Consider the following 10,941-nt stretch of genomic DNA (forward strand, 5'->3'; position numbering starts at 1 on the left):
TTGGCCGGTACTGTTTCTCCTGCAACAAAACTGCCCCTGATACTGAAGAGGAACTCCAATAAACACACACACACTTTTGTTTTAGTGTGTTAAAAAGTTAAGCCATACCTGAACAGGTGGTATGGTTCTAGGTCAGGGAAAGGGTTCTTGGAGTTTGTTTTCTCTTTACATACTGTTTAGCCACGTTAATTAAGTCACTAGTGAAACACAGGCAGACATCTATGTTGAGCAGATAATATGTACTCTAAATTAGTTTTAAATTGTGTGTATGTGAGAGAAGTAAGCTCTTTATTTTCTTCTTCTGTACACAGGTTTCAGCAAGCAGATGGTGGAAATCCTTAACAAACACAATATTCAGTTTAGTAGTTTTGATATCTTCTCAGATGAAGAAGTCCGTCAGGGCCTCAAGACCTATTCCAGTTGGCCCACCTACCCCCAGCTCTACGTTTCTGGAGAGCTCATAGGAGGACTCGACATAGTTAAGGTTAGGCCTGAGAAGTCTGTACCTTGCAAAGAGTTTTCCTTTTAAGCGTGCTTTTTGTTAAGTGCTGTGATAAATGTAAAGTGTGAATTTCTCAATCTATATTTATGAATATGAATCTGAAATAAATACAAAGTATTTCTGGTGACATTCACTAATATTCTGTATTCTGGTATGACCAAGGAGGTTTACGTTATAATAAAAATTGTCTTAAACTTACACGTGCATTTGTCTTAGGAGCTGGAAGCGTCTGAAGAACTAGATACGATTTGCCCCAAAGCTCCCAAATTAGAGGAAAGGTAAGTGTTACAGAAGTGTCAGTCTGCTATTTATTATTTTAAAAATATTTTTAAATTTTCAGTTTTTGCATTCCTCTCTCTATATAGAAATCAGAGATTTGTTTTTGTACGCCACGGTCATACTGTGTCGTTTGCAAACTTGGAGGGGGGCTCTGATTTGGACTGGAGAAAGTTTTGCATCAGTTTAATGATTATGTGGAGGATATTCTTTGTTTTCATAGAAATTTTATTACCTCTGCATTACAGAGCTGGGACCCACGGTCTCGGTGTCCAGGTTTAGTCACTGTCCCTGCTCGTGGCATAGGCTGGGCTTACTCGTGTTTTCCTGCGTGGAGCCCTGCTGCCCCTTGCTGTCACCACCCTGTGGGGACACTGGGGAAAGTGCCATGTGGGAAGCAAATGCCTTGCCTGGAACTCCTGTGTAAACATTTTGGGGATTTTTCATTGCCTTTCTAAGAACTGTGATTGCTTAAAATTCAAGGAGACTTTGGAGCTGTAAAATCTGTTTTACGAAGGATCTCAATCCACTTTCGAAGAGATTTTATCTTACAGGACTTGTAGAATTTGGCCTGTAGGAAGACTTAAAGCTAGGGTTTTAATTGTAGTAAGTATTAACATAGAGGATTAAAAAGCAGTTTATTTTGAAGTACAGCAGCGTATCAGCCGTTCACAGTTGGGGCTTTGAGTTTGTAGGGCCAATCGTACTCTTGTAGTTTCCTTGCCATTTAACACCTTGAGATTTTCTGAAAGCATTTAGTAATAAACACATTGACCTGATTTTGATAATAAAGTGATCCTCGTAAATAGTTTGCATGTATGTCTAGCTGACCTCTTGGTGCCACATTCTCTCAAATGGTTTGCACACTTCACTGTCCTTTTGATAAGAAAGGGACGCCTGGCCCTGGGACACTCGGCACCCTCGTCGGGTCCCACTGCTCAGCAGGGCCTGGTGGCGCACGGGGCTTGTGCGGCCTCGGAAGGCTGCTGCACTTTTTCTGATTTCTTTTTACAAATATGCTTGTATTTGCTTTCAGTTCATTTTCCTCTGTGTTGAATACACTCTTGCGTTGTCTATGTCCCTGTCTTCATCAGACTTTCTCTCTCTCTTCAGAGTATGCTGCCTTTATATCGCCTGTGATTTCAGAGATCAGAAGATAACTGGCTAGAATTATATAGAAAGTAAAATTCAATGTATTTTGAGTAATAATTGAAAGGGCTCCAGGAAAGCAGAGTCAGGAGCCCGCACTCCTGGGCTTGCCAGCGTCTGTGTGGGTGGGCAGAGGGACCTCTCGGTTCCCTGGATGCAGGTAGCTGGGTCAGCAGGTGAGTGAGCGGGAGCTTTCTGAGAATTAGCAGGTCGCACCCTGTGACGGCTTTGTGCGTGAGCTGTGTGTTCCATTTGTGACGCCTTTGTTCTCTGAGGAGCTGTTGATTCATCAGTGGTCCAGAGCAGGTGGGAGGAGGTGCTGTGACCACCCTCGGGCCCAGAGGCCGTTCAGCAGCCTGTGGTCCTGATGTGGACTCCTCCTGAGAGTCGCTCCTGGACTGTAGGCTGTATACAGACAGTTAGCATTCCTGACAGCGAGTTGGGTCGTGAGGTTTGAAAGATGGTCCAAAATACCAAACATAAGTTAGGATGAGCGCATTTGGTTTTAGCAGCTGGTATTGGCTGGTGTTCCAAGATTTAGTGCTTCCCCTCCAGGTAGGACCTTTTGGGCATTAAGAGCATAGAGCTCTGCACGGTCTCGTGGTGGAAAAGGGAACACACATGGCTAGTTCTGAAAACTCTGGGCGGGCTCAGTGTGTAGGTCCCTTGCTGAACAGTTCCTTATTGAGTTGGTTGTTATTACTTTCTGAGTTCTGTGAGTTGATGGGCTTGAACTGCAACTTGAAGACACATTCGTTGCCTTAAAAAGCCATATTGTGTTTTAGGGTGGCTTGGGGAGCCAGTGAGATAAGGGAAGACGTCAGTGCATTTGCTTGTTTAATACACTCAAAGCTGTGAACTCTCATCCCGTTGTCCCTCAAAGCTGCGTGTTACCCGTGAAGCGGAGCGAAGTGATGTTTAATAATTGAGCTGAGCCATTTTATGTCAATTTTCTCTCTTTAGGCTCAAAGTACTGACAAATAAAGCTTCTGTGATGCTCTTTATGAAAGGAAACAAACAGGTAAAGAACTCAAAAATGGTTTTATTTGTAATTTCTTTTGATGTTAACATCTGCAACGAGGGGACACTTAAATCTTTTTTTCCAGCTTCAGCTAATGAAGCTGTAGTGGTATCAGGAAGTTATACAGGCCTTAATTGGTGCTTATAGAGATCAAACAAAGTAATCTACATTTTGTTTGACTTTATCATCAACATCTCAGTGGGGTGCATTTCTTTCTGCTGCCAAACTGTCAGCTAACGTGGTCAGCACTGTTAACACCGGACTGGCTCTGTGAGCTTTGGTCCCTTAGCTCCCTTAGTGTGTGACACAGTCACCCCCTGGAGTGCATTTGTGTTCTGTACTTCCCGAGTTCTGGGAACCTCCTAGTTCTAGGTTTGCAGCTCTGGACTATCCTTTAGAAGAGTCAATGATGGAGAAAGAAACCAGGGCTGCATCTTGGGGGCTCAGAACCTGTTTGATTGAATGAGTGAGAAACAGTTTGGCAGTTTTTATTTGTAAAGGGATGGCTCTTGAAGCTTTGATGAACATCATGTTGATTGTGCATCATTCTGAACATCAAGTTTGATAGATCACCCCACTAATAGTTCGAACAAAATTATCCTTTGTATTTGGATTAGAATGGTGGTCTCCAAAAACCAGCCTGTTACCTTACTTTTTTCTCAACCAGTTGTTAAGGTGGGCAAGGATGGACAGAGTCTGGCTTGTTCCAGAGATGAGGACAGAAGGCTCTGAAGGCAAGGCTGATGCAGTAAAGAAACTGCAGGGATGTTCTGTCTGCCTCACATGGTGACGGGGCTGTCGGGTGGGCCACTCAGCTTCCCATTCCCCTTTTGTGACCAGACAGCGTGATCCCTCACAGGATCACTTGAGAATAAGCTTGCCATAAGTGGTGTGAAAGTTACTGTAACGTAACTGATTAGTTAATACAGCTGTTACCACGGAAGTAATAATAACTAGGAAGATGGTAATGTGAGTTTCAGCACGTGGGGATCTCTAGATTAGGGCCTAGATTCTTTGACTGGTTCAGTGTATATTAAAACAGAGGAAGTTAATCATTCCCAGTCATCTGTTTTTTTCCTTCTTGGTGATTACTTAAAGCAAATTTTTATTCTCAAAGATTTTTTTTTTTTGGAAGTCCAGGAAGTATTGATACATTTGGGGAACATAATTACTGGCACTGTTAAGATGTTTTTATGGTGCGAAGTCTTTGCTACAGGATTGCTGGGATTTGGAATCCTGTGGCATGAAAAAAACTAAGATTTCCCCCACCTCAAGAAAGTTTGGCATTTGTAACGTAAAGATGAATTTAAAAAGTGGGAATGGAAGTCCCACTGGGAATAGGAAAACGATGATCCCAGCTGTCGTAGAAAGGTGGTGCTGTGATCGTCTGTGTGAGAGAAGAGGAGGGGGGCTGAGGTCCCAGCAGAGCATCAGGGTTTGACTCCGGAACTCTTGACCACGAAGACTGTAATGTTGGACGGACACATGGCCTCTCCATGGTTTCAAACTGAAGTAAGACTGTACGTCTGGGACGATGTCTGGACGGCCCAGGTCTCCTCGTCTGACTGCTCTTGTTGTGAAGGGGCCCTGGGAGGCTGGCTGGTCGTGGTGGTGGCTGCCTTCCGCAGGTGCTGTCCCCATTGACAAAGCGCTAGATACGAGCATGCTAGTGGGCTTTGTGTGTGGAGGATGCAGTACGTCTTAAAAATGTATTTTTTTCTAAATTTAGGAAGCTAAGTGTGGCTTCAGCAAACAAATTCTGGAAATACTAAATAGTACTGGGTAAGTAAATCTTATTTTCCAAAGGCATATTTAAGAAACTCCAACTTACCATTTATGCCACTGATGCTTTTCAGTTTAAATGTATATCTGTTCATGTATTTTTACCTTTTTATTTTTGCTATGATGTTCTGTGAATGCTTTAACTTAGACCATGATAGAATTTTCTGGCCAATGTCAACCTATCAGTAACATGAAGGAGGTGTTTTGGCAACCATTGAGATGACTGTCTGCCTGCTTCCTCAGAGGGGAGTTCATAATGGAGTTCTTACCATGCATAAAGGTATTTTAGGGGAAGTGTCTTACAGGCTTCTGATTTTCTTGAGACAAATATTCTAGTTTCTAAATAGCTCATGAAACGGCCAGGACGCACATCGAGGTCCCCTGTCTGCGTCTGAGCAGCAGGGAGGTCACCGCAGTGCTTCTGCTTCAGGTCTCCGCGGGCTCTGGCGCTGCCACGTCAGAACAGACCAGTGAGTTTTGTGGTTAAAGACAAAGCCACTTATTTGGAGATACTTAGCACATGTTCTGTGGAGTTGTCAAATGTTTTTTGCTAATTTTTCTTCCTTATTATTTCACAACTGCTTCTTTTTAATATTATAAAGATGCTAACTGTAGCTTTAAATAAATTAGCCAACCCTATGAAGTTACAGGGAACGTAATCTTCAAAATGTTCAGGCGTTCTTGAGCAGGGCTGAGTTGCACAGGTTCAGATACAACTTTAGGAACAAGAGAAGAGACACAGTTACCTTCAGATGACCGAGACGATTCAGAGAGCCAGTCGGTCTTGTCCTGTGGCCCGGTGGGGAGGAGGGGCTGGCTGGCTTTTGCTCATCATTTTCTCTGGCCCCTTTTCTCTGTTTCCTCTGCCACAGCTCCCAGTGGGTCACCCTCAGTCCCCCTCTCCCTAGCCCCAGCGTGTCCCCACGGGTACTGAGGCCAGGATGGGACAATGCTGGGCCTGTCACAACTCAAGTATTTGATGGAAAGTCTCCATAACTTTGCTCCCCCCCCCCCGTCTAATCCCGATTGGATGGGAGGTACCATTTGCCCCAGAGCAGAGGGCCTTCTTGGGGACAGAATGCCCCCCTGGCTCCAGACTTGCTAAACACCTCCCAGGGTCCTTTAACTTGAAGGGACCACGGTCTTGCTGGAGCCACTGGAATGTGGGGGGAGCTCCTGGCGCTTTGTTCCTTTCCTCCTTTCCCCGCACCTGTTCCTTCCCGCCCTTGAGGGGCGGAGTACCACGGGTTGAGGTGTGCAAGACACACTTCCCAGCCAGCTTTAGGAGATGTCTTGGCTGCTGTGATCACACATCTGTGTACTCTTGGGCCCAGGACTTCTCGGAGCCCATTTTATAGGGCGCTCTTACGTGTGGATTAGGAGATCTGCCTCTTCAGCTCAATCTGAAGGGAGACCTACATTGTGTGGGTTTTAATCTTTTTGCTCTTCTTTCACACATTCCTTTTCTGGTACTTGCTGCCGATTTATCCTGACAAGTTATGTTTTTGACTGTTTCCTGCCCCATGGGCAGTTTTCTTGGGAGCTTATTTACTAAGCAAACAAGATTTCCCTATGAAGATGATTTTGGTTTTATGGAATTCGAGATTTGGTTTTTTTGTATGTGATATTTTCTTTGGCCAGTTTTTGGAACTACACATATACCCAGGGTCTCCCTGCAGGGCTTCAGTCATACATTCATACTAACTCCTTCATCACCTCTTAATTTCATTCGTTTATACAAGCAGTGTTCATTACACAGCTTCCAGCCACAGCGCTTTCCTGGTTTTATGCGTACTGTCAATAGCATGTGCGTCTGAAGGAAGCCTGTTTCTTTCTGGACAGTGCATCTCCCTGGGGTGGAGGTGGCTGGCAGTGTGGCTGCCCCGGCCGGTGAGCCCCCTGCCAGCCAGTGCTTCCCAGCTTCCACCCAGGGGCGCCCGCAGGCTGCTCCGTCCTGCTCCCTCGGCAGCTTCCGAGAGGTTCGAAAGCAGCAGTCCCGAGGGGGCTGGGGATGAAGCGAGGGTGTTAACTGGTGAGTATGAGTGAAACTGCACTCAGTGAATAAAGTTTTATTGGAACCGGCCATTCAGTCCGCCTTGTCTGGCTGCTTCACGCCTCACAGCAGAGGTGAGCAGTTGGAGCAGAGACTGGCTGGCGGAGCTGAAATGTTTACCACCTCACCCTTCAGAAAAGGTTCGCCGACCCTTTTGTTGTCTAGAGAAGAATCCTGATAAGTCTGTGTCTTGGGGTGCTGTGCAGCACCCAACAGACTCAAAAGTAAAAGCGTTTCCATTTTCCACTGCAAATTTTGTTAGCAGCGAAATAGTTTTACTTTTCTTGACTGTTTTTGAAACACCAATTAGGTTTTATCATTTTTGTTTAAAACTGTATTTCTCATTAAAACATATTCTCCTGTTTGCAGTGTTGACTATGAGACATTTGATATATTGGAGGATGAAGAGGTAAGTTCTGCGTTTTGTGTTCCGTCCTGTGCCTTAGCTTTAATCCTTAGGGTCTGATAGGAGGCTTCAGGGTTCTGTTGTTTCTGTAGGTTCGGCAAGGATTGAAAACGTACTCCAACTGGCCCACGTACCCTCAGCTGTACGTGAAGGGAGAGCTTGTTGGAGGACTGGACATCGTTAAGGTAAGGAAGGCCGAGCTCCTCTTCTGTCCAGAGGCACTGAAACTTGGGCCTGTTGGAAACTGTCGTTTCATTGGGGTTGTCCTTGATGCCTTTGTTTTTTGGCCTCACATCTGATCCCTTCCAGACCAGCATCACCATCTCCATGACTACGACATCTCGTTACTCTCACTGTCGCTGCCGGGACGGGCTGTTCTTACCTCTCACCTGAGTGGGCCAAGTCATCTCCCTTCCTGTGCAGCCTTTCCTGCTGCTCTGGGTCCCCTGAGAGCCTCCTCCAGCTCTCGAGGGGCTGAGGTCCCAAGTGTAACTTGGGGTTCAGAGAAGCTTTGGGTGTGGCCAAGCTCCAAATGTGATTTTACTTACCCTGTACTCAGTTCTTCCATGTTTCAGCTCTTCCTCACACCACCTCAGCTTTGAGCTTCCTTGCATCGTCCATAGTTAAATATGCTTTCTGTTCCCTCAAGGCCCCTCTTAATCACGTACAGATTTTTTTCCAGCCAGAAATGTTTGTTGTGGCCCTGCTCTTGAAGTTCTGTTCTTTTATATTTACACTATCAAATCATTTTCTGGTGTCGGCTTACTTTGCCTTGCTCCTGTGCGCTCACTGGCAGGGTGAAGAGCAGCAGGCTGGGGCCGGGGCCCGAGACCCAGGGCCGGCCCAGGCCTGCCGGCTGCGCCCCTGAGGCCTGAGGTCATTGGCCTCAGTTTCCTAGAAGACACGTGCAGGACTGCACGAGGTCCTCTCCAAGTCCCTCTTTGGTTCTCAGATACTAGAAAACTGGAGAGCTGTCAGATTGTAGGCATGTTTCAGGAGGACACCGTGTCTTCTATGTCTTTGATGATTAATTTCCTTATTTGGTTCGCTTTAAGTAAATTCTAGTTGAAGTTTAAATGGACATGACTTTTCCTACAGGATTGAAAGTCCAGAGCTGTGGGCCACCCCTTACCCCCCAGCCTGGTGTGCTCCGTGCCGGCCTGGCTAGCTGGGGGACAGCAGGGGGCTGCTGGGCTCCGACAGCCCCAGACCCTGCACCCGAACCCAGGCCGTGCCCCCCCTCCCCCGCCCCCGGCTGCATCGCGTGGGGGAGGGTGGCGGGAGGCCTGGCGGGCCGGGGGGGGGGGGGGGGTCTGGGCGGGGAGGCGGCTGCGCGCTGCGCCAGGGCCCAGACCCTTCCCCTCTGCCCTCGCGGTTAGCGAGTTTTTTCTGAGGTCAGACCTCCGACTTTAAGTGGAAAACAAGTAGTACCGCCTCTGGTTACCTCGTAAAGTGCCGGTTTCTAAGGTGCGCTTCCCGCGGTGAGAGGAGAGCGCGGGGCCCTGCAGGTGTGTGGTGGTGGGGGGGGCTGACCTGGCGTGTCATGTGACCCCGCGGCCCCGCCCACGCCGGACGCCAGCTGGCACTCCTGGGGTCCTGGGTGTCCTTGCTGGGGGAAGAAAAAGCTTTCACACAGTAGCTTTTGACTAGCCCTGAAGCAACAAAAGTAGATCTGCATTTGTTATTTTATATGTATTTTTATTTTTGTAAGACAGTCTTCAAACCCCAAATACTCTTGAGCCCGCTCTTGTCTGGATATTTTACAGCCGGTACCTTAGCCATTTGGTGACTCTTGGGAAGATACAATCAATAAATCTCATGTAATTCTAGAGCTGAGCTGCGGGGGCAACTTCCTTTTAGGTATATAACAGGGTGTTATATGACTTTCTGTGTTCACCTGCCAAGAACTCATGCATTTGGAAATTTGTGATATTGTTAACATTTTTCTTTGAGCAGGTGACTGGGAATAGCTGTTGCAGTGCTGGTTTGGTCTGTCGCTGGCAGAGTGCCTTCTTCATCTCTGGGTCTCTCGGACCCTCAGCTGTGTGACCGGCGGGCTGACTCTGGCTGGCCTCCGCAGGAGCGCTTTTTTGGTTGAATGGGTGATTGAATAAATGAATTACTCTGTAACTCAACGACTCGGTTGGTCTAATGTCTTGAGAAAAATGTCTCCTAACTGATTCGTACACAGTGAATTAATGTTACCTCTAGAGAGTGAGCAGCGCTTCACCACCACAGAATGTTTGGACTCAAAAACAGTTTAGAGACAGTCAGTATTTAGAGCTGGATGCCGTCTAACCTGCTGGCTCTTGGTAACTGCGTGTGAAGGACCTGCACTGTGCCAGGCAGTCCGCTCCAGCTGTGCGGTGTTCCCTGCGTGTCACCTCCCGGCGGGAGAGCGCAGACTGAGAAGTCACCCTATGACGGCCAGCCAGTCGCTGGGTCCACGTCCCCGGGGCCAGCCATCTCCTACGCCGTGTGGCCTGCAGCCCCCGAGTCCTGCACTCAGAAGGGCCCTGCTTGGCCTTTTGGTGCAGCTGGGATCTGCTTGTTAAATGAGTAGAGGACCCCAGCCCTCCTGTCTGGGTTTGTGTGACAAAACCACGCCTATTTGGGCTTAATCCTGGGGGCAGCGCGAGAGGGTTTTAGTGGTTTGTTGATTGATGTTCATGCAGCTTTGTAACAGCCTGAAACGTTCTATCAAATTAAATGTTTATTTTAAACTAGAAAATCTTATCTTCATTGTCACATTTTACACTTGATGGCTGCATTCCAAACTTTACATCTGGAGGATAGGCAGAGACATTTCTGAGTGACTCTGTCTTTTAAATGGTTCTGCCTTTGCCTTTACACTCCCGTGCCAGTGCCGTGGCTTTTCCAGGTCGGGGTGAGGGAGGGGCGCCTGTTCACTGCGCGGAGGGCAGCAGGTGTCACGTGTGCTGTGCCCAAGTGGACCTTGCTGTCGTGTTGCTTCTCTTTTCACTGAGACTCTTCCCTGTTCATGGCTGTTGTTTACCGAGGAGGCTTCATGGTCTTGCTCCAATTGCTGTGTACGCTAAAGCTAGAAAAAAGCGTTGGTTTTAGAATACCTTAGTTTTAATTTTGTAACGGGACCGTGTGCTCAGTTTTTGGCCTGATCCTTACTTTGAGTGTTGGTGGACTGGAGTTTTAATTCAACAAGATGTTTCTTTGGGTTCTCTGATACAGATGCAGCCGCTCATTGTTTTGATGTTTTCATCTCTTACACACATGCATGATGTTATTGTTTCCTTCCTTACTTTTAGGAACTGAAAGAAAATGGCGAGTTGCTGTCTGTACTGAAAGGAGAAAATTAATAAACGTTAGCCTTGGTGCCCGATGATTGCCGGGAAGACCTCACCACCGGGGAGCAGTTCATGACGTGGTCCTCAGACATGGACGAGGAGCAGAAAGCACTCAGTTGTGCTTTGTGTATTTCACAAGGTTGTGCTAAATAAACGTGTATGACTTTTTTTCCACCAAAAATAGAACACAATAAACATCTTCAATTAAAAATGTATAAAAAATGTGTCTTTACAGTGATGCTAGGCATATAGTTACTGTAATTAACCTACTTTTAATCTTTTTCATCATATGTGGGCATTTTGAAGCAGTTGAGAAGTAGTCTTCAGAGAGTGGAGAAGGGTGACCGATCACAGCAGCATTTAGAACAGCTCACAGAGCAAGCCAACGGCTCCCCTCACTGGCCGAAGATCTCCTTACACTCGGGGAAA

The 10,941-nt window shown here is 46.9% G+C and overlaps 1 protein-coding gene across 2 annotated transcripts in view; it reads left to right on the forward strand.

Moving 5' to 3' along the window:
• The window catches only part of GLRX3 (glutaredoxin 3), a 29,700-nt gene extending 18,964 nt beyond the window's left edge, over window positions 1-10,736 (forward strand). For both annotated transcript variants that reach the window (XM_072972131.1, XM_072972132.1), the window contains 7 exons: window positions 312-484; window positions 719-780; window positions 2,891-2,948; window positions 4,678-4,730; window positions 7,153-7,192; window positions 7,282-7,374; window positions 10,474-10,736. In XM_072972131.1, the coding sequence (XP_072828232.1) occupies window positions 312-484; window positions 719-780; window positions 2,891-2,948; window positions 4,678-4,730; window positions 7,153-7,192; window positions 7,282-7,374; window positions 10,474-10,524 (530 nt within the window). In that variant the 3' untranslated portion in view covers window positions 10,525-10,736. The remainder of the gene's footprint in view (window positions 1-311; window positions 485-718; window positions 781-2,890; window positions 2,949-4,677; window positions 4,731-7,152; window positions 7,193-7,281; window positions 7,375-10,473) is intronic.
• The last annotated feature ends 205 nt before the right edge of the window (window positions 10,737-10,941 follow it).

This window comes from Vicugna pacos, chromosome 11 (genome assembly GCF_048564905.1).
Source record: "Vicugna pacos chromosome 11, VicPac4, whole genome shotgun sequence".
Taxonomy (NCBI): Eukaryota; Metazoa; Chordata; class Mammalia; order Artiodactyla; family Camelidae; genus Vicugna; species Vicugna pacos.